Below are 27055 nucleotides of genomic sequence, written 5' to 3'. Positions count from 1 at the left end.
CTCCCACCCCCCGCCCCGCTGCTGGTCTGTCTGTGACCTGTTGTGGGAAAGGCCACGGGGTGGGGGGGGGGTGGCCTTGCAGCTCAATTTCTATTGGCAGCCACCCAGCTGGCTCCACCCATTTTGTTCCACTCTGCCTGCTACTTCGTTCTGGTGTTCTGTAATGGCGGCAGAGAGAGTCTCCGCTGCTGGGGCATATCTGATGTAAGGGGGGCTGCTCCACTGGGGGCCACCTGATGAAAGGGGGGCTCCACTGGGGAATACCTGATGAAAGGGGGGCTCTACTGGGGGATACCTGATACAAGGGGGACACCGCTGGGGGATACCTGATACAAGGGGGACACTGCTGGGGGATACCTGATGTAAGGGGGACACCGTTGGGGGATACCTGATGTAAAGGGGGCTCCACTGGGGGATACCTGATGTAAGGGGGGCTCCACTGGGGGATACCTGATGTAAAGGGGGGCTACACTGGGAGATGCCTGATGTAAGGGGGACACCGATGGGGGATACCTGATGTAAGGGGGACTCCACTGGGGGATACCTGATGTAAGGGGGACACTGCTGGGGGATACCTAATGTTAGAGGGGCTCCACTGGGGGATACCTGATGTAAAGGGGGCTCCACTGGGGGACACCTGATGTAAAGGGGGCTCCACTGGGGGACACTTGATGTAAGGGGGACACTGCTGGAGGATACCTGATGTAAGGGGGTGCTCCACTGGTCACCTGATGTAAGGGGGACTCCGCTGGGGACTCCTAAAGTAAGGAGAGACTCTGCTGGGAATGCCTGGTGTAAAGAGGGACTCTACTGGGAATGCCTGATGTAAAGAGGGATTCTACTGGGAATGCCTGGTGTAAAGAGGGACTCTACTGGGAATGCCTGGTGTAAGGAGGGACTCTACTCTACTGGGAATGCCTAGTGTAAGGAGGGACTCTACTGGGAATGCCTGGTGTAAGGAGGGACTCTATTGGCAATGCCCGATGTAAAGAGAGACTCTACTGGGAATGCCTGGTGTAAAGAGGGACTCTACTGGGAATGCCTGGTGTAAAGAGGGACTAAACTGGGAATGCCTGGTGTAAGGAGGGGCTCTACTGGGAATGCCTGATATAAAGAGGGACACTACTGGGAATGCCTGGTGTAAGGAGGGACTCTACTGGGAATGCCTGATGTAAGGAGAGACTCTTCTGGGAATGCCTGGTGTAAAGAGGAACTCTGCTGGGGAGACCTGATGGCATCTGGTGGCAAACAACATGGCGAGTGACACGCTCAGGGCTTCCACTGATTCTACATTACATTTTATATTACAATGTAATAATAGTAATAATGCGCTTCAATCATCCTGACACCATAACAACCACGCTCAGGGCCTCCACTGATTCTACATTATGGTGAGTTGAACTATTTCATGTTATATTACAATGTAATAATAGTATTAGTGCGCTTCAATCATCCTGAAACCATAACAACCATGGTGCCGGAATGATTGAAGCGCTAACACCAGGTGTTATCTGTTGATTGTTAAACTTTCTGGAATACACATATTTCTATTATGGTATAGGATCTGTGTCTGCTGTCCCTCCATCCCTTCCTTTCTTTCTTTCTTTCTTTCTTTCTTTCTTTCTTTCTTTCTTTCTTTCTTTCTTTCTTTCTTTCTTTCTTTCTTTCTTTCTTTCTTTCTTTCTTTCTTTCTCTTTCCCTCCATTTCTCCCTTTGTTTCTCCCTCCATCCCTTGTTCATCTCAGACTCTAACCACACCCCCTTTGAGTCACGCCACATTAAGCCACGCCGAATATGTAGCTTAAACCACTCCCATTTTTATTTCCCCCACTACGTCACACCTACAAACAAATTCTCCGCCCCCTAATTATAATAAGACTCCGCCTACAGACAAAAAAGTGTCCCTATACATTTTTTTTTACAATGTTGGTAACTATGACACTGCCATCATTTAAAGTGCCTCTGATTAACCCCAAATAAAGTTTAGCTGTTCTAGTAGGTCTTTTCTGACATTTTCTTAGTCACACCTTAAAGCAAAAGTCATGGTCCGCAGAGAGCTTCCAAAGCATTAGAGGGATCTCATTGTTAAAAGGTATCAGTCAGGAGAAGAGTGCAAAAGTATTTCCAAGGCATTAGATATACCATGGAATACAGTGAAGACAGTCATCATCGAGGGGAGAAAATATGGCACAACAGTAACATTACTAAGACCTGGACATCCCTCCAAAAGTGATGAAAAGCCGAGAAGAAAACTAGTCAGGGAGACTACCAAGAGGCCTACAGCAACATTAAGCCGTCCCTGTTCCCCGTTTCAGGGACGAATCAGGGCCGATTCTATGAGTGAATTCGGCCCTGAAACGGAGCCAAAGACGCACAGCGTTTTTGTGCAGTGCGCTCCGCAGCCGCCCCGGAGATATGTGAACCGGCTCCATAGGGAGCCGGTCACATTCTCCTGCTATGCGAATTAGATTCAGGGAAACGCACATCTAATTTGCATAGGTGTGAACCCGGGCTAAAGGAGCTGAAGGAATATCTGGCAAGTACTGGCTGTGTGGTACATGTGACAACAATCTCCCGTATTCTTCATATGTCTAGGCTATGGGGTAGCCAGAAGCCTTTTCTCACGAAGAAAAACATCCAAGCCTGACTAAATTTTGCAAAAACACATCTGAAGTCTCCCAAAAGCATGTGGAAAAATGTGTTATGGTCTGATGAAACCAAGGTTGAACTTTTTGATCATAATTCCAAAAGATAGGTTTGGCACAAAAACAACACTGCACATCACCAAAAGAACACCATACCCACCGTGAAGCATGGTGGAGGCATCATCATGCTTTGGGGCTGTTTTTCTTCAGCTGGAACAGGGGCCTTAGTCAAGGTAGAGGGAATTATGAATAGTTCCAAATACCAGTCAATATTGGCACAAAACCTTCAGGCTTCTGCTAGAAAAGCTGAACATAAAGATGAACTTCATCTTTCAGCATGACAACGACCCAAAGCATACATCCAAATCAACAAAGTAATGGCTTCACTAGAAGAAGATTAAAGTTTGGGAATGGCCCAGCCAGAGCCCAGGCCTGAATCCAATTGAAAATCTGTGGGGTGATCTGAAGAGGGCTGTGCACAGGAGATGCCCCCGTAATCTGACAGATTTGGAGTGTTTTTGCAAAGAAGAGTGGGCAAATATTGCCAAGTCAAGATGTGCCATGCTGATAAACTCAAACCCAAAAAGGATGTTTGTAACTAGGGGACCCCTGTATTAGTTTAAGGGTGTGTACACTTATGCAACCATATTTTTTTATTTTTTTATTTTTACTTCCGTTCACCTAAAAGATTTCAGTTTGTTTTTCAATTGAGTTGTACAGTTTATAGGTCACATTAAAGGTGGAAAAAGTTCTGAAATGATTTATCTTTGTCTCATTTTTTTACATCACAGAAACCTGACATTTTAACAGGGGTGTGTAGACTTTTTATATCCACTGTATATAGGAGTATAAAGAGGACCTGTCATGGCTCTATACAAGTATATAGGAGTATAAAGAGAACCTGTCATGGCTCTATACATGTTAATAGGAGTATAAAGAGAACCTGTCATGGCTCTATACATGTATATACAAGTATAAAGAGAACCTGTCATGGCTCTATACATGTATATGCAAGTATAAAGAGAACCTATCATGGCTTTATACATGTATATAGGAGAATAAAGAGGACCTTTCATGGCACTATACATGTATATAGGAGTATAAAGCGAACCTGTCATGGCTCTATACATGTACATAGGAGTATAAAGGAGACCAGTCATGACGGTCTACATGTATAGGAGTATAAAGAGGACCTGTCATGGCTCTATACATGTTGTACAGGCGCCGTTGCTGGGTCCTGCAAGGACGCTATATTTCCCCTCTGTTTGGACTGTGGTCCCTTTAAGGGAACAAAAAGGGTTAACTCACCTGTCAGTGGAAGTGGGTTTATAACAAGACAGGAAGTTGTAGGTGAGAGTGGAGGCATGTAGAGGAAACTGTGGATGGTGATTTTGTGTGCAGCGACAAAAGTGAAAGGCAGTGTCCTGCCTGGAAGCCTCCTGACAGGGGAAGGTACCTGCAACAAAACCCAAGGACTGTTTAACTGTGATAGCAGTTCTGGACTCTGCAAGTCGATGAGACTGAAAGCTCTTTCTTTTGTTTTGCTGCTGTGAAGCTATTTAAGTTTAACAAACCTCTTTTTGACTGAAAAGCCTGTGTCCTGCAATCTAGCTGGTTCCCTGAACTTTACAAATGGTGCAGGATGTGAGGCAGGACAAAGTAACAGGCATTTTTCTTGCTGTTTTTGCATTGGACTTAAACTGACACTTAAAGGGACAGTACAGTGGATTTATGTCCTGGGATGAAGCCTCACAAACGCTAAAAGCTGAAACAATGGAGGAGCTAAATAAACAGCTATCCCTGGATAATATGCAAGTGCAGACTCGCCATGAGGAAGCTAATCAGCGCTTAGCAACCCAGCTGGAGGTACAACAAACGCACCACAAAGAGGCGCTGGCTCTGCAGCAAGAAAATACTTGCCTGTTGGTGGCCCAGTTGGCAGCACAGCAAGCAACCCAGCAAGGGGTTGTGCAGGCTCAGGTGACTGCCTTAAAAGAAGCAGTGCAGCAGCTTTCTCAGGGCCATGAACAAGCAGCTGTTGCCCCTGGCAACCAGGTGACCGTGAGGGCAAGCCATTTTCTGCAGAAGTTGTCCCTGAGTGATGATGTAGAGGCATTTCTTGCTACATTTGAGAGGACCAGTGGGCCGGCCTAATTGCACCTTTTCTCACCGGAGAAAAGCCTACTTTGACCTACCACCGGATGACGTTAAAGATTATCAAAAACTAAAGGCAGAAATACTGGCTCGTTTGGGGGTGACTACAGCCGTTCGGGCCCAACGAGTGCACCCATGGAAGTATTGTCCAGATCGGCCACCCCAGTCTCAAATGCATGACCTGGTGCAACTGGTAAAAAAATGGCTGCAGCCCGAAGTGTTGTCCGGCCCCCAAATCATGGAGCGGGTCGTGCTGGACCGATACCTAAGGTCACTGCCAGACGATCTTCAACGGTGGGTCAGTCATGGAGACCCCAAAACAGTGAATCTCCTTGTCGAGATGGTGGAACGATATACAGTGGTGGAGGATCTGCTTGGCCTTACCAAGCGCCAAGGGCCCAGTCTGCCACGGGCTATTCGATCGACTGCCGCCCTTCAAAAGGACGTCCTCCGGAGCCCTGGAACCAATACCCCGGAAGGTCAAGAGTCACTCCCGGCACCTCCTCAGCGATCTGTTCCTGGTCGGAGAGGAGGGGATGTACAATGTTGGCAATGTCATTCCTGGGGCCATACCCGGGCCCACTGCAAGAGGAGCCCATGGAATGCGGGGTTCTTCGGAGGGGGTCTTTTTATGCCCATAAAGCATGTACAACACATCTTGACCTGGGAGAAGGGAAATTTGAGTGTGAAGTCCAAGTGAACCACCTCCTTGCCCAGGCTTTGCTGGACTCCTGAAGCATGGTAACCTTGGTTTATCCTAGAGTAATTGGGAAGATCGGTCCAGTAAGCAAAACTTTACGGGCTGTGTGCATTCACAGGGACACTAGAGAGTACCCTCTCATCTCGGTGTCCATCTCCACAGCATGTGGCACTGGTACTCAAGAGGTGGGGGTGGTAAAGAACTTGGTACATGATGTTATCATATAACGAGTCCATTATTTGCAAAACTGTGGGGACAAGGAGAACTACCTGAACGGTCCAGAGACTGGGGAGAAACTAGTCCCTCTGTTCCTGCTGTTGAGAGGAATAACCCTGAAATGCCAAAGGTTCTTAATGTGGATCCAGATGATGAAAATGCTAATGATTTGGTTAATGGTGATGAAAGTAGTGCTGATACTGTTAAAGATATCAAGATGTGTGGTTCACAGACCTACCTGAACACTGAGGGGGGGAACCTTCCCCACTTCAGGTAATGCTGGGGGAAGAGGATGAGGAAGTGGCCTCTACCCCTGCCTTGCCGGATTTGGGTGTGCCCCAGGGGGCATTTGGTACTGCCCAGATGCAGGACCCCACTTTGGCCTGTGCATGGGAACAAGTTGTAGTAGTAAATGGGGTTCCCCAAGAGCCAGGTGCAAATAAGCGGTGGCCACACTTCGCAATATGTAATGAACTGCTTTATCGAGTTACCAAAGTGAGAGAAAATGTGGTAGAACAATTATTGGTACCCCAACAGTATAGACGCAAAGTCCTGGACCTGGCCCATGACGATGTTTTAGGGGGACACCTGGGAGTTGAAAAGATGGAGGCACGGATCACCGACCGGTTTTACTGGCCAGGTCTGAGAGCAGAGGTAAGGAGATACTGTACCCGTTGTCCCACCTGTCAGTTGACCGCTCCGGTGACCCACTTCCGGAGTCCTTTGGTCCCTCTGCCCATAATTGAGGTCCAATTCGAGAGAATAGCCATGGATATAGTGGGTCCCTTGGTAAAGTCGGCTCGAGGTCACTCCTACATACCGGTGATCCTCGACTATGCCACCCGATATCCTGAGGTGCTATCCCTGCAGAATACCCCCTCTAAGGCTATTGCCCGGGAATTATTCCAGTTGTTTACACAGACTGGTTTTCCCAAGGAAATACTCACGGACCAGGGCACCCTATTTATGTCAAGGGTTATGGCTGATGTATGCAAGCTGTTCTGGATTAAACAGCTGCGCACATCGGCCTACCATCCCCAAACAGATGGATTGGTAGAACGTTTTAATAAGACCCTTAAGTCTATGCTCAAAAGAGTGGTACAAAGGGATGGGAAAGACTGGGACTGCCTGTTACCAGCTCTCCTGTTTGCTATCCGGGAAGTGCCCCAGGCCTCCACTGGGTTTTCGCCCTTTGAGTTGGTATATGGACAGAGACCTTGCTGACTACTGGATTTTGTTAAAGAGGAATGGGAAAGTGAACCTTTTCAGCATAAGAGTGTTCTTGAATGTCTCCCAAATGCAGGAGAGGATCTGAACTGTGATGCCACTAGTCAAGGAACATTTGCAAAAAGCCCAGGAGGCTCAACGACGGGTCTACAATAGGGCTGCTAAAATAAGGCACTTCCAAGTGGGGTATCGAATAGCGGTGTTGATTCCCACTGTGGAAGGTAAATTCTTGGCCAGATGGCAAGGCCCCTTTGAAGTTGTAGAAAAAGTGGGAGAGGTAAATTATAGAGTCCAGCAGCCAGGCAAGAGGAAACCATATTAGATATACCATGTAAACTTATAAAGCCCTTAGGGACGACGCTTCGTGTAGGGTCACAAACTTGTCTCTTGCAGTCACTATCCACGTCTAATTCTCCGCTCTATCCTATTATAGGAAATCTGCAATTCCCTCCAGGTTTGGACCCCCAGGTTAAGAAAGCCCTAACTGACCTAAAACGTACACAAGCGAGACACTTCCTAGTGAATGATTCCTGGCCCTCCGTGGAGACACTAAACAACCAAACGGGTCCCTTTAAGCTATCATTCTGGACAGCTATACAGTTGAGACACTTTCTCGCGTCTATACCTAACCCGCAAGGGTTTGCCAAACCTCTTACTGTATTTGAAGACTACTGCTCTGATGAGGGTGTACTCGAGAGAACGCTGTCCGTAATGTATAACCTTTTAATTACCCCGACGGATGATACACATCTAACCCTCATAAGTAAATGGGAGAGGGACCTAAATTGCACGTTCACTTCGGGCCAGACTCAACGTATTGTAACTTTGGCACTAAAATCCTCAATCTGTATAAACTAATTACAAGCTTCTGACGAGGTGGTATTTAACCCCCCAAGCCCTACATACCTTCTACCAGAACACCGCAGCACTTTGCTGGAGATGTCGAGTGGAGATGGGTACGTTGTTGCACATATTTTGGTCCTGCTCGAAGTTATCATACTTCTGGTCCACTGCCAGGGCAACCATTCAAAGGTTCACGGAATACAACATCCCAAATGACCCGGCCTTCTTCCTTTTACACGTGAATACAATATCAACTAAAAGATACAAAAAGTCCATTGTACGCCATTTGGTTAATGCCGCTAAATCCTGTATCCCACTTCAGTGGAAGAGTCAAATTCCACCAACGGTGGCGGTCTGGGTTCAGATGGTGGAGGAGATTAGTAGAATGGAAGACCTGGTGCTCACTGCGAGACACCAACAGGAAAAGTATAAAAAGACATGGGCACTGTGGCATCAATTTATTCTGTCTTCAGAGGGCATCACCCTTAGAACTAACTGATAAGTCCAACTATCCAGTTAACAGAGAATTCGAGGCCGTCCTGAATCAACCAGAGCCCCCCCCCTTCTTTCCCCTCCTTCACTACAACTGTCCCATTCCCTTCCTTTCACCCCTCCCTACCCCCCCCCCCCAGGTATTTTCTAAGGTCCTTCTGTTGTTCTCCCTCCTTAGGCACTGAGGTTTCGCCTGGGTGGGATGAGAGGCGACTGGAGGTTGGTGGAGGGGAAGGATGACTGAGGATTTTCTTTGTTTACCTTCTCCTGATGGAGATTATCTGATGTATACTAATAAGTTTGAAGTGTAGATGAACTTGCCTCTCCTTCCCTTCATATGATGTGTCAACTGTGCACCCCCCCCCCCCTTCCCTCCTAGTTACTCCCAATGTGTGTATGTATTGTATTGTATTGTATTGTTTAAGCCCATGTTGGGCATTCTAAAAATAAATAAAACTTATATTTGAAAAAAAAAACTTATAAAGCCCTGGACAGACAGGGAATGGGTGACCTCGCTGGCTAGTGCAAGACTTGAGCCTCGGGTTGGGGTGGAGAGTGTCCAAGTAGCAAATACCCTATCTAAAATCCAAAGTCAGCAGGCAAAGGAGTCCTTGCAGAGAAATAAAGAGAAATTTTCAGACTTGCCAGGGCTCACTAGCGTCATAGAGCATGACATTATCACGGAACCAGGAGTCAAAGTTTTTGTCCGGCCCTACTGCATCCCAGAGGCTCAAAGGAAGGCCGTTTCAGAGGAAGTGAAGATGTTAGACTTGGAGATTATTGAAGAATCGCAGAGTGAGCCCGATTGTGTTGGTACCGAAGCCCAACGGGACTCTATGATTCTGCAATGATTTCCGGAAATTAATGAAGTTTCACGGTTTGATACCTACCTCATGCCCCGGGTAGATGCTTATTGAGAGACTAGGTCTATACCAGTACATTGGACCTTACCAAGGGGTATTGGCAAATCCCGTTGACTAAGGCTGCTAGAGAGAAAACTGCTTTTTCTACCCCAGAGGGGAGTTTTCCAGTACAAAAGAATGCCTTTTGGATTACAAACTGCTCCAGCCACATTCCAGCGAGCAATAGATAGGATTTTACGACCTCACCGGGAGTATGCCTCAGTGTACTTGGACGACATAGTCATTTTTAGCAGAGACTGGGAATCACACTTTCCCAAAGTCCAGGCAGTGCTGGACTCTCTTTGAAAGGAGGGGTTTACAATAAACCCTGAAAAAATGTGGTTTGGGTATGGAGGTGGTGAAATACCTGGGCTATATCGTGGGTAGAGGGGTGGTGAAAACTCAGGTCAGCAAAGTAGAGGCTATACAGAATTGCCCCCGTCCCCTCACAAAAAGCAGGTACGTGCATTCCTGGGCATGGTGGGATACTACAGGAGGTTTATACCCAACTTTGCCACGTTGGCGGCTCCATTGACTGATCCGACTAAGGGTAGGAAATCGGTCATGGTGGAGTGGAATGCAGATGCTGAGAAGGCTTTTTTGGAGCTCAAGTCGGCACTGTGCCAACACCCTGTCCTGGTAGCACCCAATTTTTCAAAAGAGTTCGTTTTCCAGACTGATGCTTCCAATGTAGGATTACAAGCGGTGTTGTCACAAGTTGTTCATGGTGAGGAGCACCCGGTAGTTTTCCTCAGTAGGAAGTTGACACCAGCGGAGAAAAACTACGCTATAATTGAACGAGAGTGTCTGGCCATTAGGTGTGCTCTGGAATCCCTTCATTATTACCTCTTGGGGAGGAAGTTTAGGCTGATTTCTGACCATGCCCCTTCAACATGGATGAGACAAGGTAAAGGGACTAATGCCAGGATTACTCGGTGGTTCCTGGCACTCCAGGAATTAAAATTTGTAGTGGAGCATAGGCCCGGGAGACTGCATCAAAATGCAGATGCCCTCTTCCGAGTCCACTGTTTTAGCTCCACTGTTGCCTCCACCTCCTTGGCGTTGGGGCACAGGGGGGGGAGATATGTACAGGAAGCCGTGGCTGGGTCCTGAAAGGATGCTATATTTCCCCTCTGTTTGGACTGTGGTCCCTTTAAGGGAACAAAAAGGGTTTACTCACCTGTCTGAGGAAGTGGGTTTAAAACAAGATAGGAAGTTGTAGGTGAGAGTGGAGGAGTGTAGAGGAGACTGTGGATGGTGATTTTGTGTGCAGCGACAAAAGTGAACGGCAGTGTCCTGCCTGGAAGCCTCCTAGCAGGGGAAGGTACCTGCAACAAAACCCAAGGACTGTTTAACTGCGATAGCAGTTCTGGACTCTGCAAGTCCGTGAGACTGAAATCTCTTTCTTTTGTTTTGCTGCTGTAAAGCTTTTTAAGTTTAATAAACCTCTTTTTGACTGAAAAGCCTGTGTCCTGTGATCTAGCTGGTTCCCCGAACATTACAATGTATATAGGAGAATAAAGAGGACCGCTCATGGCACTATACATGTACATGGACTAAACCCCTGTTTTTAACGCATAGTATAAAAGGTTTATTCGGTTGTCTATGAGCTGGTGGTTAAGTAGGCTTTGTTGTTACCTGTTTTAGCCCTTCAATGCCGCTTACTGCGATAGCCATCTATAGATGAGGGTAGCGGCAAGTTATTTTGTTATCACGTTGGTGTTTGTATTGGTCCAGCAACTCACCAACACCTTTGCAGCCATTGTGCTATTTGCTGGGTGTTTGGTGTGCTCCTGTACCTTTTAAGAAGGGGTGGGCTTCCCTTCATTCCACCTGCCCTCATTTATCCATCAGAATGCATGTGCCTCCACTGTGGGGACACTCATATTTTAGTGTTAGGACCACAGATACCAGGGTGCTGTGACGTGGCTCTGTGGCTCACGCATGCGTTTGCAAATGCATGCGGACTAAACCCCTGTTTTTAACGCATACTGTTAGGTTTATTCGGTTGTCTGACGGTAAGTAGGCTTTGGTTTTTTCCTGGGCATTCCCCAGGCTTTGTTGTTCACTATACATGTATATATAAGTATAAAGAGGACCTGTCATGGCTCTATACATATATATGGGGGTAGAAAGAGAGCCTGTCATGGCTCTATGAATGTAAAGGAATATAAAGAGGACCTGTCATGGCTCTACACGTGTTTATAGGAGGTATAAAAGGACCTGTCAGGGCTTTACACATGTATATAGGAATATAAAGAGGACCTTTCATGGCTCTATACATGTATATAAGGGTATAAAAGGACATGTGCGTGGCCGGCGCCCGTGATGTCTGCTGGCCACTTGCGATCGCTCCACAGAAAGCCAGAACGGGGATCTGTCAATGTAAACAGACAGATCCCCATTCTGACAGGGGAAGAGAGACAGATATGCTATTTCTAGTGATCAGGGACAGAGATCTCTCTCCTCCTCCAGTCAGTCCCATCCCCCCCACAGTTAGAAACACCTCCCAGGGAACACATTTAACCCCTTCCCTGCCAGTGACACTTACACAGTAATCAGTGCATTTTTATAGCACAGATCGCTTTATAGATGTCAACGGCCCCAAAAATGTGACAAAAGTGTCTGATCTGACGCTGCAATGTCACAGTCCTGCCAAAAATCGCAGATCGCCGCCATTACTAGTAAAAAAATAAAAATAAAGTTGCCATAAATCTATCCCTTATTTTGTAGACGCTATAAGTTTTGCGCAAACTAATCAATGTACGTTAATTGCGGGTTTTTTTTACTAAAAATATGCAGAAGAATACATATTGGCCTAAACTGATGAAGACATTTGTTTTTTTGTTTTTTTTTGGATACTTATTATAGCAAAAAGTAAAAAATTGTTTTTTATTTCAAAATTGTCGCTCTCTTTTGTTTATAGCGCAAAAAATAAAACCAAAGAAGTGATCAAAGACCACCAAAAGAAAGCTCTATTAATGGGAAAAAAAAGGACGTCAGTTTTTTTTGTTTGGGTACAACGTCGCACGACCGCATTCAACTCACCATAATGCAGAATCAGTGGAAGCCCTGAGCATGTAATTTGCCGCGTCACCTACCACACGTTGCCGATTGTCACTTGCCACGTCACCTGCCACACGTTGCTGATTGTCACTTGCCACGACGTCACCTGCTACACATTGCAGATTGTCACTTGCCACATCACCTGCCACACATTGCCGATTATCACTTGCCACGTCACCTGCCACACGTTGCAGACTGTCAATTGCCACGACGTCACCTGCCACACATTTCGGATTGCCACGTCACCTGCCACACATTACAGATTGTCACTTGCCACATCACCTGACACATGTCAGATTGTCACTTGCCACAACGTCACCTGCCACACATTGCGGATTGTCACTTGCCACGTCACCTGCCACACATTGCGGATTGTCACTTGCTATGTCCCAGAGTGAAGGCGGGCAGCAGAGAGGGCGGAACTGCAGTGATGCAGGGCTGGCGGGTGAGAGATGATGTCATCATCTCTCTGCTCCCCCGCTCACCGGTGTTCTATCAGATCACTGCTTCATGTCACTTCGGCTGTGCATCGCGCATGCGTAGTAGGTCGGGTAGCAGCTTTCTGATGGGTAGCGGCTATGTGATAGCACACTGGCCTGCTGATTGGCCAGCAAGCCCACTCACCTGTCGACTGGCCCGCCCACTCACTCAGCCCCCGACCAGCCCGCTGACTGCTCCCCCCCTGGGCAGCGAGTGTTCTGCCCGAGCACTCCTGTCACCTGGGCGCTGGGCTCCCTCACAATGTGATAAGCAGCGGAGCGGGCGAAACGGCTGGCTGGCAGGGGGCAATTTGCCCCCCCCCCCGAAAGTGTCGCTCGGGACCAATGGTACCACCAGGTCACATTGTAGGGCCAGCCCTGGGTGCCACACTTTCCTACCTATTTTCCCCAAAAAATTGAGATAAGAAAATATATAGTTTGGTGCTTTAGTCAATACCAAATACCTTATTTGCCACTCAGAAATAAACCTACATCAGTAATAAACATACAGTTAGGTACATATACTGTATATTTGGACACACACACAATTTTAATACTTTTGGCTCTGTATGTAATAAAATTTAAACGAAACAATCCAAATGAATTTGAAGTGCAGACTTTCAGCTTTAATTCAAGGGGCTGAACATAAATATAAAGTACAAATTTTAGGAAGTGTAACCATTTTATACAGTCCCCCCATTTTCAGCGGCTCAAATGTAATTGGACAAATGAATATAATCATAAATAAAATGTTCATTTTTAATATTTTGTTGAGAATCTTTTACTGGCAATGACTGCCTGAAGAAGTCTGTAACCCATGGACATTACCAAAAACTGGGTTTCTAATGCTTTGCCAGGCTCTAACTGCAGCTGTCTTCAGTTGTTGTTTGTTTGTGGGTCTTTCTGCCTTTTGTTTTGCCTTCAGCAAGTGAAATGCATGGTCAATTGGGTTGAGATCAGGTGATTGACTCGGTCAGTGCCACTGGAAACCATGCATGCCCATGCCATAACACTACCTCCACCATGTGACCACAGATGACGTTGTGTGCTTTGGATCATGAGCTGTTCCAAGCCTTCTCCACACTTTTTTTCTTCCCGTCATTCTGGTACAGATTAATCTTAGTTTCATCCGTCCAAAGAATTATTTTCCAGAACTTGTCTAGCTTTTTTAGATTTTTTTTGGCAAAGTCTAATCTGGCTATTCTATTCTTCTGGCTTATGAATGGTTTGCATCTTGTGGTGAACCCTCGGTATTTGCTCTTGTGAAGTCTTCTCTTGATTGTAGACAATGATACCTCTACCTCCTGGAGAGTGTCCTTCACTTGTCTGGATATTGTGAATAGGTTTTTCTTTACCATGGAGAGGATCCTGCGTCCACTGTTGTCTTCTGTGGACGTCCAGGCCTTTTTATATTGCTGAACTCACCGGTGCGTTCTTTTTTCCTCAGAATGTACAAAACTGTTGATTTGGCCACTCCTAATGTTGCTGCTATCTGTCTGATGGATTTGTTTAGTTTTTGAAGCATTACAATGGCCTGTTTCACTTGCATGGACAGCTCCTTTGAACGCATGATGTAGGTTCACAGCAATAGATTCCCAATGCAAATACCACACCTAGAATCAACTCCATATCTTTTACCTGCTTAATTGCTGAAGAAATAAGGAAGCAGTAGCCCACACCCGGCCATAAAACAGCTTTTGATTCAATTGTCCAATTACTTTCAGTCTCTTAAAAAAGGGGGGTGACTATTAAGAGCTGTAATTCCTAAACCCTTCTTGCGATTTGGATGTACATACCCTTAAATTAAACCTGAGAGTGTGAACTTTCAGACCATACCCATTATATAACTATAGCTTGAATATGTTTTGGTAAATACCTGAAAAAACTAAAATTGTGCCTGTGTCCATATATGTTTGGACCTAACTGTAACTGAGATCTAAGCAAATAAGGCACCATAAATTGCAGGTCCCCAAACGAAAAAAGACTGAACATTTTGAAACAAAAAAAGAAATGTTTTTCTTAGTTTCTGTTATAAAATTTAGCCAATAAGTTATTTTTCTTCGTCACTGATATGGGCTGATGAGGCTGCCCTGATGGGTACCGGTGTGCCCCGTACTCACGGTCGGACATTGATCGGACATTCTGACAACAAAATCCATGGATTTTTTCTGACGGATGTTGGCTCAAACTTGTCTTGCATACACACGGTCACACAAAGTGGTCGGAAAATCCGATCGCTCTGAACGCGGTGACGTAAAACACGTACGTCGGCACTATAAACGGGGAAGTAGCCAATAGCTTTTGTCTCTTAATTTATTCTGAGCATGCATGGCACTTTGTGCATCGGATTTGTGTACACACGATCGGAATTTCCGACAACGGATTTTGTTGTCGAAAAATTTTATAGCAAGCTCTCAAACTTTGTGTGTCGGAAAATCCGATGGAAAATGTGTGATGGAGCCCACACACGGTCGGAATTTCCGACAACAAGGTCTTATCACACATTTTCCATCAGAAAATCCTATCGTGTGTACAGGGCAATAGGCTGCACTGATGGGCACTAATGAGGCTGCACCGATCGGCACTGATGAGGCTGCACTAATGAGGCAGCATTGATAAGCTGTACTGATGGGCATTGATGAGGCTGCACTGATGTGCACTGATAGGCAGCACTAAATGATGGGGCTGCACTAATAATCAGGACACTGATTATCCCATGCTGCTGTTTGCTGGGTAGGAAGTCCAGTGAGGCCAGGATGGCCGCCATTTGTCTCTATGCCCTTGGAGGACCGGAGTGATGTCTGACATCAGTCCCAGTTTTCAGGCCAAATTTTTTATTTTTTTTAACTACTTCAGCTTTAGATTTGCCCCCTTAATGACCAGAGCATTTTTTGCGATACAACACTGCATCGCTTTAACTGACAATTGTGAGGTCGTGCGACGTTGTACCCAAACAAAATTGAAGTCCTTTTTTTTCTCACAAATAGAGCTTTCTTTTGTTTGTATTTGATCACCTCGGCGATTTTTATTTTTGGCGCTATAAACAAAAAAGGACTGACAATTTTGAAACAAAAACATTTTTTTTACTTTCTGCTATAATACATATCCAAAAAATAAATATAAAAAACAAATGTATATCAGTTTGGGCTAATATATATTCTTCTACATATTTTTGGTAAAAAAAAAAAAAAAAATTAAAAATCGCAATAGGCGTATATTGATTGGTTTGCACAAAAGTTATCGCATCTACAAACTATGGGATAGATTTAGGAACTTTTATTTATTTTTTTATTGTTTTTACTGGTAATGGCAGCGACCTGCGATTTTTAGCAGAACTGCAGCATTGCGGCGGACAAATCTGACCCCAAATTACTCTTTTTGGGGACCTGTGACATTATTACATTGATCAGTGCTATAAAATGCACTGATCAATGTAAAAATGACACTGGCAGGGAAGAAGTTAACACTAGGGGGTGATCAAGGGGTTAAGTTTGCTCCCTAGGTGTGTTCTAACTGTAGGGGTGATGTGCTTACTGAAACATGACAGAGATCACTGCTCCTGATCACTGGGAGCAGTAAATCCTTGTCGTGTCACTAGGAAGAACGGGGAAAAACCTTGTTTACACAGGCAGTTCCCTGTTCTGCCTCACCTCACAGCGATCGCGGGCTGCCGGCGGACATCGAGTCCGGAACTTGCGGGCATTCTTTTACAGAGGGATTTACAGGTACGCCCATTTGCGCAGCCAACGTATATCAGCGTGTGCTGGTCGGCAAGTAGTTAAAGTAAAAATTTAAAAAAAAAATGTTTTTTCTTTTGCTTTTAAAGGAGAGATCTGAGGTCTTTTTGACCCCAGATCTCTTAGTAAAGAGGACCTGTCATCCTTATTTATATTACAAGGGATGTGTACATTCCTTGTAATAGGAATAAAAGTGATCAACGAAAATAAAAATATAGGACCAGTGTAAAAATAAAAAATTCAATTAAATAAGAAAAAAATATCAAAGCGCCACATCCCTCCGTGCTCAAGCACAGAAGCATACGTAAGTCACGCCTACATACATAAATGGTATTCAAACCACACATGTAAGCTATCGCTGCGATCATCAGAGCAAAAGCTATATATATTTTAAAACATGACATGTTAGGTATCTATTTACTTGGCTTTCACATTATACAAGTACAGTATACAGTATTTTCCCCCCAAAAATTGTGTTTGAAACACAAAAAGTTCCAGAAAAGGATTAGTCTTCAATATTATTGTGCTCAATGTGTCAAACTAAAAAAATTCTGAGTGTTTAATACTGCTTTAAGTCATCCATTTATAATCACTAATATTTAAAACACCTGAAAGATTCACCTGTAGTGAATGTTTTCTGAATGTCAGATTCACTGTTTTAGAAATATGCCCCTATATTTCTATATCTGTGGCTGCACGAAACATGGAGCTTGAATATTGTGCCACATGCAAAGTCCAAAGGTATATGTATCCATAAAGGTGAATCGGGTACAGCGCACCTGACTCCAGCATGTTGTGATGCAATCCTGCTGGTGACAGCAAATAACCTGGAATATTTGTGTAAATGAGTAACAATACAAGTACAGTAGTGGAGTATTATAAAGCAGCATAATGTATAGAATGCATCCCATAAAACCAAAGCTATTCAACATGCCACACAGTCATATTAATGAAAAAGAAAGCCTGGATGCATAGGCGTGCACACGGGGTGTGCCGGGTGTGCCTGGGCACACCCCAGGGCTTTTTTGCTGGCAGGATCTCCATTCTGGCACCTCTGCTGATGGACAATGACAATGACTATGCGAGTGGGACTGTTTTTTATTTGGCTGTATAACTCCTGTGAGTGCAGACACTGAACGCAGAGTGAGCAGGCAAGCGGCCGCAGTTTCCGATCCTACTTCTATAGTTCCGGCTACTGCATCACTGATAGCTGAATATCACTCCGCCGCCTGCTGTCAGGGATGCTATAGCCACAACTATAGAGGTAGCATCGGGGCTGGATTAACCCCACTGTTATTAAACAAGACCTGCCCGCTGCCACCGCGGGGCTTCCAGTCCTCCACTGCCCTTTGTCTGAGAAAAGTATTTGCCAGGACCGTCCCAGGCAGAGGAGGAGGAGGTAGATTTTTCCTCCCTGCTCCGCCTCCGAGTGCCCCGCCTCCCAGCTTCCGCCCTGCAGTGCCGACAACGCAACAACCTGAGGTGAGGAGGATGCGCCGAGGCTCAGGAAATGTCACTGGTAAGGGGGGAGTTGGGGGCACAGACTAGCAGTGTTTGTGTGGGCGCGGCTCTGCAGCAGGCAGGGAGAGAGGGGGGTGTAGTCCTTTTCATCTATCCTCTGAATTCTTTCATTTGTTGTATTGAACACCTAGTAAGAAGTGTGTATCACTGTTCACATGTTCAGGGATGTTCTTCTCATCACATGAATATAAGCCAACATGCTCTATGGTTCCCAGTCACTATGCAATGTTCTGTATCTGAAGTCCAGGATATGTCATGGGTAACCTACCCATAGTACAGCCGTGTTAACTTAATGGCATCCTATTGTAGTAATAGCCTTACAAGGGCCTAATTAGAGGGTATAAGTACATATTCTGTGTAAATATCATCACATCTCCTGCAGGGAATAAATATTGCCCCCCCTGTCTCGAGGATTAGTAAGTCATTCTCTGGTAAATGTGGCTGCTAATTGCACATTCATACTTTCTTGGGTTGAAATACTCAGTCGGCAGATGCTGCCAAGCACAACTGTACATTAAATAGGATTTGAATATTAACCTGAACTTTATATATTTATTTTTACACAAAAAGGAAAAAAAAAATTATATATATATATATATATATATATATATATATATATATATATATATACACACAATTAAAACTATATGAACCCTGGCTTGCCAGCAAAAAAGTATGTAATATATACGCACTTTTTATATATATATATATATATATATATATATATATATATGTGTGTGTGTATATGTAAATATATATATATATATTTTTTCACTCTATTTATTTATTTATATATACAGACGCACGTGTGTTTGAGCTTTGGTTTGAGGTGCACACCCTAATGCAATAGGCTGCGCATGCCTATGCCAGGATGCACCATACTGTACATTTGTAATGCCTCTAAGGGCCCATTCACACTGGGGCGGGGGCGGCGTCGGCGGTAAGTGACGCTTTACCGTCAGTATTCGGCTGCTAGCGGGGCGGTTTTACCCCCCACTAGCGGCCGAGAAAGGGTGAAAGGGTTAAAAACCACCGCAAAGCGCCTCTGCAGTGGCACTTTGCGGGCAGTATAGCTGCGCTGTCCCATTGATTTCAATGGGAAGGAGCGGTGAAGGAGCGGTATATACTCTGCACCTTCAACGCTCCCAAGATGCTGCTAGCAGGACTTTTTTTCCCGTCCTGCTAGCGCACCGCTCCAGTGTGAAAGCCCTCGGGGCTTTCACACTGGAGACAAAGCAGCGGCACTTTCGGGTCATTTTGCAGGCGCTATTATTAGCGCAATAGCGCCTGCAAACCGCCCCAGTGTGAAAGGGCCCTAATGGTATGAATGTTTTTACTGCTGATCAAATCAAATGTAGTCTAGCTCTGAGCAAACCAACCAAATCAGTGGGTAGTACAATAAGAACCTTTATAAAAGGGGAAGTACTCACATGTCTCATTCCATTACATATGCCCAAAAAAATTAGGGTTATTGTTTATTTCGGGACAGTGGGTCGAGCCATGTAAATAATTCCTTTATGTCCTTTTGGCAAGATGCACATCCAGTAACGCTGAAGTATTGTGCGCGTATTGTGCGCATATATAACGAAGCTATAGATTCCAAACTGCATACAGTTGTTTCAGGCTATTTGGGCATCATCAGTGCAATGCATGGGAACCATAATTAGCACTTATAACTAGAGATGTGCACGACAGAAACATTTTAGTTTCCTTAAAGGGACACTAAAGGTTTGGGGTTTTTTTTTTTTTTTTTTAATGGCCCAGAATCTGCTCTTCTGGGGTCCCTCAGCAGCTCTCTCGTCTCCTCCCCGCATCAGATAACCACCTGGGAGAAGCTCTCTCTTGGGGGGTTACCTTGCGGGCAGGCTCCCGAGTCCAGCATTCGGCGTCCATAGACGCTGAATGCTGGACTCGGCCCCAAAAAACACAAACCTTTAGTGTCCCTTTAACCGCTTCAGCCCCGGAAAATTTTACCCCCTTCCTGACCAGAGCACTTTTTGTGATTCGGCACTGCGTCGATTTAACTGACAGTTGCGCGGTCGTGCCACGTTGCACCCAAACAAACTTGACGTCCTTTTTTTCCCACAAATAGAGCTTTCTTTTGCTGGTATTTGATCAGCTCTACGGTTTTTATTTTTTTGCGCTATAAACAAAAAATGAGCGACAATTTTGAAAAAAACTCATTATTTTTTACTATTTGCTGTAATAAATATCCCCCAAAAATATATAAAAAAACCCAATTTTTTTCCTCAGTTTAGGACGATATGTATTCTTCTACATATTTTTGGTAAAAAAATCGCAATAAGCGTATATAGATTGGTTTGCGCAAAAGTTATAGCGTCTACAAAATAGGGGATAGTTTAATGGCATTTTTATTATTCTTTTTTTTTTTTTACTAGTAATGGCGGCAATCTACGATTTTTATCGGGACTGCGACATTATGGCGGACACGTCGGACAATTTTGACACATTTTTGGGACCATTGGCATTTTTACAGCGATCAGCGCTATAAAAATGCATTGATTACTGTAAAAATGTCACTGGCAGTGAAGGGGTTAACCACTAGGGGGCGATCAAGGGGTTAATGTGTTCCCTATTGTGTGTTCTAACTGAAGGGGGGAGGGGACTGTGCAGGGGAGATGCCAGATCACTGTTCATACTCTGTTTACACACACAGATCCCGGTTCTCCATGTGCCCAGAGCGATCGCAGGAGCCAGGTGGTGATTGTGACTGCCTGGCACTCGAATCGGCTCCGTGGGCGAGCAGGGGGCGCGCGCGCCTTAAGGGGTGCACACTCGCCCCCTAGTGGCTGAATATGTTGCCGACGTAACATGGCGATTCGCACAGCTGGCAAGCGGTTAAGTTAATCATTTTGTTTCATCGTGTACATTATGTTAGAATAGTTCGTTTTCAAAATTGATTTAGTATATTTGGTTATATGAATCGATTTGTATTTCGGAAACTATTTCGGAAAAGATTGGCTATATTCATTTTAAAGAGGAAGTAAACTGCTTGTTTTTTTGTTTTTTTTATTCTGACCTGCATCAGAGTAAAGGCATAATGTGCTAGTATACATCACATACTAGCATATTATGTGACACTTACCTGCAAACTAAGCCCTCGTTGTCACTGTTGGAGGCCTTCCCAGTCTGCGGACTCTGGCTGTGCGACTGGCTGGAGCCACGTGATGTCACTCCCGCCGATTACGGCACAGGGCTCTGAAGGAACGGCACGGGTGGCTGTTCCTTCAGATCGCATGCGCTGATGGCGTCATCGGGTGCATATACAGTAAATATCTCCTAAACGGTGCACGTTTAGGAGATATTTACAGTACCTATAGGTAAGCCTTATCATAGACTTACCTATAGGTGCAATTAATCAATAGGAGTTTATAATCACTTTAACATGTTAATTCATTATTATGCGAGATTACTTCTGCACTCTGTTTGGGCTGGATGGAGGTGGATCCATCAGAAGCTCTGAATCATAACATAACAAAGTGAAGGAATTCGATTTCGGATTAATTTGTTATGTTATGGTTCGGAGATTCTGATGGATCTGTCTCCACCCAACCTAAACACAACAAGGGCCCTTTCACAGTTGATCAGTTTTTCAGTTAAAAAAAGCTGAACAAAATGCATCACTTTAACCACTAGCCGACCAGCCGTCGCAGTTATACTGCGGCAGGTTGGCATGGCTGCGCAAATCGGCATAGCTGTACGACACTCCTTTAAGACGTCATAGCAGGTGTGCGCGCGCACCCCTCGGAGCCGGCATGTGAGTGCCGGCAGGCATGATGGCCAACGGGCAAACGCGATCGCTCGTGACAGAGTGAGAACCAGGATCTGATGGCCAACGGGCAAACGCGATCGCTCGTGACAGAGTGAGAACCAGGATTCCGGTTCTCTCAGGGGTGAAGAGACAGATTGTGCATTCATTCTAAGTATGAACAACGATCTCTCTCCTTTCCTAGTCAGTCTCATCCCCCCCACAGTTAGAACACACCTAGGGAACACAGTTAACCCCTTGATTGCCCCCTAGTGTTAACCCCTTCCCTGCCGGTGACATTTATACAGTAATCAATGGCTATTTATAGCTCCGATCGCTGTATAAATGTCAATTGCCCCAAAATAGTGTCAAAAGTGTCTGATCCGTCCGCCGCAATGTTGCAGTCCTGATAAAAATCACAGATCGCTGCCATTACTAGTTAAGAAAAAATAATAAAAATGATATAAATCTATCCCCTATTTTGTAGACGCTATAACTTTTGCGCCAATCAGTCAATATACGCTTATTGCGTTTTTTTTTTTTTTTTTTTTACAAAAAATATATAGAAGGATACATATCGGCCTAAACTGAGGAAAAAATTTGTTTTTGAGTTTTTAAATTTGATATATTTATTATAGCAAAAAGTATATTGTGCGTTTTTCAAAATTGGCGCTCTTTTTTTGTTTATAGCGCAAAAAATAAAAACCACAGAGGTGATCAAATACCACCAAAAGAAAGCTCTATTTGTGTCGAAAAAGGGACATAAATTGTGTTTGGGTACAACGTGGCACGACCACGCAATTGTTAGTTCAAGTGACGCAGTGCTGTATTGCAAAAAATGGCCTGGTCAGGAAGGGGGCAATCCCTTCCGGGGCTGAACTGGTTAAATCCTATGGAACTCTTCACACTGTTCCTTTGCATTTCAGTTGCATTTTTAAAATTCCTGCTTGCTGCATTTTTGGTCCATGTTTACTGTGGTAAAAAAAACAAAAAATGCATCCATCCATCGACAATTATGAAAACGGCATCAAAAAAGCACCTGTGGGAAGTGCTTTGTCCAGTCACATGTCCAGGGGAAAAACACAACACAAATATGACAAAAACGCATCAAAAACGTGACGCACCACGTCCATACTGCATCATTAAATGCACTGCAGCAAAAACGCATATGCGTTTTTGCAAAGGAGAAGGAGAGGAGTATACAGAGGCGCCTCTAGGTGCAGACTGATAAAAAGTTTTTAATAAACACAATGCAGGAGAGCAACTCACATTTCTGTAGATGAGATAGGCATGTAATATAGTCCATTGTCCGTAAGACAACACGTTGTGTTGTGTCTCCATTCAACTGGGTCCGGGAGCCGGCTGCGTGTGTAGGGGGATCCAGGAGAGAATGCTCTTGGAGCACAGCCTCAAGCACGATGACGTCACAGGATGCGCCAAGACGTGTTTTCCAGCATGCGCACTGGCGATGTGTCCTGATTATCAGAGTAGTCCCAACAGTGCCCACCAGTACTGCCAATAAGTGCCCATCAGTGCTGCCAGTCAGTGCCTCCCCATCAGTGTCACCTATCAGCGCTGCCTATCAGTGCATTCTTATCCGTGCCCACCAGTGCCTCCTCATCAGTGCCCCCTCATCAGGGCCCATCGGTGCAGCCTGTCAGCGCCACCTATCAGTGCCCATCAGTGCTCCCTCATCAGTGCAGCCTCATCAGTGCCCAGGGGCGTAACTACCACCATAGCGACCCATGCGGCCGCTATGGGGCCCGCAGCCGAGTGGGGCCCAGTGAGGATGAGAGCACCGCCGGCACAGTCTCCCAGCCAGGGGAAGAGAGAGGAAAGGAAGAGGCGAGCTGTCCGTATCAGCAGATAGCTGAATTGCCCGATGTAAGAGCTTTCATTAGAACTTCCAGTGTTCCCGGGGCTCACGTCACATAGCTCCACCTTTTGGCCCAGTGCCTTTGATAGACAGAATGCCGATCCAATGCGGGACATGTGACGTCATCAAAGGCGTCGGGCCATGAGGTGGGGCTATGTGACGATAAGCCCCGGGAAGACAGGAAATTTAAATGAAAGCTATTACAGCGGGCAATCCCGCACTCTGCTGATCCGGGTGGCTTGCCTCTTCCTCTGCATAGGTGGGGCTGTATGGGGCACAGGCAGACCAGGCTGTATTGGGCACAGGTCACGCTGCATGGGGCACAGGTCACGCTGTATGGGGCACAGGTCACGATGTATGGGGCACAGGTCACGCTGTATTGGGCACAGGTCACGCTGTATTGGGCACAGGTCACGCTGCATTGACACTAGGGCAGCTGTGGGGGGGGGGGCTGTTTGCAGGGGGGCACCATACAACATTTTGCCATGGGGCCCTGCTATTTCTAGTTACGCCCCTGTCAGTGCCGATCACTGCAGCCTATCAGTGCTCATCACTGCAGCCTCATCAGCGCACATCAGTGAAGAAGAAAAATTACCTGTTTGCAAAATTTTAGAACAAACTATGAAAAAGTTTTAGTTTTTCTCGGTCTCTATTCGTTTATTTAGCAAAAAATAAAAAACCCAGTGGTGATTAATTACCACCAAAAGAAAGCTCTATTTTGTGTGAAAAAAAAAATTTCATATGGGTACAGTGTTGCATGACTGCGCTTGCCATTCAAAGTGAAAAGCTGAAAATTGTCCTAGGTAGGAAGGGGGTGAAAGTGCCCAGTAGGTAAATGGTTAAACTGCCTCATAGATTCTTATATCTCCCAGGGACTCTGGGGATGAGATCTGTCCCCTGTTCCTATTGTATAGTGACTGTGAAAAGAGACTGGAACCAATGAGATTCAAACATTTGTTCTTCTAGTCAGTTCTTCAGTCAGACCCTTTGATAGGTAGTGGAAAATGTTATACACATACATCTATAATAACAGGGAAAGTATTTATATAAAAGATTAACTCTTTGTTTGTTGTATTAATAATTTTTTTGTTTTTCAGTACAAGATTTATCTATTACTCTCAGTTTGCACAGAAACAGACTCATTATGTTGTTCCTGCCTACGCTAGGAAAGAGGGAGAGGGGTGTGTGACCCTTTTCTGACTCATTTAGTTGTGTGTAATCTGATCTCTCCTGGTGTTTTGCAGCAAAATTGTTTTTTGAGCACCAGAAAACTAGAACTGTTGTTTGACAATTGCCACCTAGTGACTACAAGTGGTATACGTGAAATATTCCCTTATAATATTTTATGATAGGTATATATAATATTAAACTAAAAATAATTTTTTATATTTTTCCTTTTTTCAATAGTTCCCCAAGTCCATGTCAGAAGAAGCAGTTAAAGTGGCCCTTGATGTTGGATATCATCACATCGACTCTGCATTTATGTATGGTAATGAAGTGAATGTCGGTCGGGCAATCAATGCAAAGATTGCAGATGGGACAGTGAAGAGGGAGGATGTATTCTACACCGGCAAGGTAACTGTTAACCCTTTAGATAACAAAAATCCTAGTCAAGGGATGGGGTGGAAAGGATTGTAGTTTGCAATGACTATGACACAGGCCTGTTTATGCTCTCTTCAGACACTCCCAATGTAGGACTTCTCTTAGGAACAATGGTGATTAACACAAAAAAATTCAGGCTGACCATTTTTTCTTGCAGTCTGGAGTGCCCTCTACACACGATCATTCGCCACACATGTACACATTTGGGGGGGGGGGGGTCCTCCATACACATAGTTTGTGGGGGTTCCTCATAGCTATAATTGTTTGGTGGGTCCTCCATAAACATAAATATTTGGGAGTCGTTCTTACACATGATCATTTGGGTGTTTCTCCATAAACATGATTGTTTAGGGATTCCTTGATATACATATTCGTCCTCCATACCCATTATCATTTGGGGACTCCTTGATACACATTATTGTGTTGGGTGTCCATCATACACATGATCGTTCCAGGTGTCCTCCACTCATAATCGTTTGGGGTGTCCTCTATACACATATTCTTTTGGGGGGTCCTTCCTACACATGAGTTTTGTGGAGTCCCCTTTATACATAATAATTTTGGAGGTCCATTATAACCATGATCATTCAGGGACTCCTTGCTATACATAATATTTTGAAGGGGTGGGCCTCCATACATAGAATATATTCAATTGGGGGTTCCTCACTACACATAATGGCTTATTGGGTTCATCTTACATATGATCATTTCTTTCCAGTGGGGGGGGGGGGGGGGGTATTCAGCTGAAAGAAGAAATTGAAATCAGTGGCACAGCGCAGCTCAGATGTTTAAAATTGTCAGCTCTACACAATACAATTTCTGAGAAATAAGATGTGTGCACAAAGTAATTCATCTTAGCACACTCTTTCAGTAAGACAGGAGGTTGGCATTTATGATTTCAACAGGAACAAAGACTAAGGTGGTGCCCCTAACTAGGCCAAAGCCTTAGAGTGCCAGTTGTATACACACATAACCATACAATCCTTATGCAAAAATTAGCAATATTTTTCTTTTCCAGCTCTGGACAACTTTTCATGTCCCCAATTTGGTACGTCCAGCACTTGAGAGATCTCTGAAGGATTTGAATCTGGATTACATGGACTTGTTCATCATTCACAGCCCCCTTGAGCTCAAGGTCAGAATTCCATTAGGAAATAATTACACTGGTAGCTATTATTTCCCTTAACATTGAAAAAAATTAGATTGACCTAATATCAGATGTAATTTTCCATGTTACACTTTTGTCAGGTTTTTCATTTTTGCCATCTGACATAACATTAAAGTAGTAAAGCTTCTATAAAAAAAAAAAAAAAAAAAAGGAAAGAAAGAAAAAAAAAAAGTTTCCCCCTGCAAGGTCATGCATCGCATAGCCTGTTTACCCCAAGCATCGTACACAGACAAGATGTTGAGGTAGAACCCAAGGAATTGTTGTTTATTGAAACTATTGAAATTACTGTTTATTGAGACACATACTTTATACCCCACAGGAGGACATTCCTGTCTTGAGGAAATTAGCACGACAATGCAAACTTCAAACACAAATCCAATAAACTGCTAACAACTAACAGTGATCTTAAATAAACCGTAATCTAAATAAACAGTAAGTTAATCAACAAACATATAACATCCCATAATAATTTGGTAACAAGGTGAAGTGGACACAATACTAGCAGACAGATAATGCTTTGATTAATCGGGGATCCCAAACTGTCTGGCACCAATATTCAAGAAGACCCAGGGCTGTCCAAATCTCATTAACCAGCTTTCTTTTCACATATATCTGCTCACTGTGTTTCAAGTTGGCAGAGACCATCATGGTTTCCTTG

At 44.7% G+C, this 27055-nt stretch overlaps 1 protein-coding gene across 1 annotated transcript in view; it reads left to right on the top strand.

Annotated features, from left to right (window-relative positions):
* The window catches only part of LOC141132850 (prostaglandin-E(2) 9-reductase-like), a 126247-nt gene that overhangs the window by 27909 nt on the left and 71283 nt on the right, over positions 1 to 27055 (top strand). Inside the window, exons 2-3 of the mRNA XM_073621771.1 lie at positions 25035 to 25202; positions 26248 to 26364. Of these exons, the coding sequence (XP_073477872.1) occupies positions 25035 to 25202; positions 26248 to 26364 (285 nt within the window). The remainder of the gene's footprint in view (positions 1 to 25034; positions 25203 to 26247; positions 26365 to 27055) is intronic.

The sequence above is a fragment of the Aquarana catesbeiana genome, linkage group LG03 (assembly GCF_042186555.1).
Source record: "Aquarana catesbeiana isolate 2022-GZ linkage group LG03, ASM4218655v1, whole genome shotgun sequence".
In the NCBI taxonomy this organism is placed as follows: Eukaryota; Metazoa; Chordata; class Amphibia; order Anura; family Ranidae; genus Aquarana; species Aquarana catesbeiana.
This window is presented reverse-complemented; position numbering and strand designations above follow the sequence as displayed.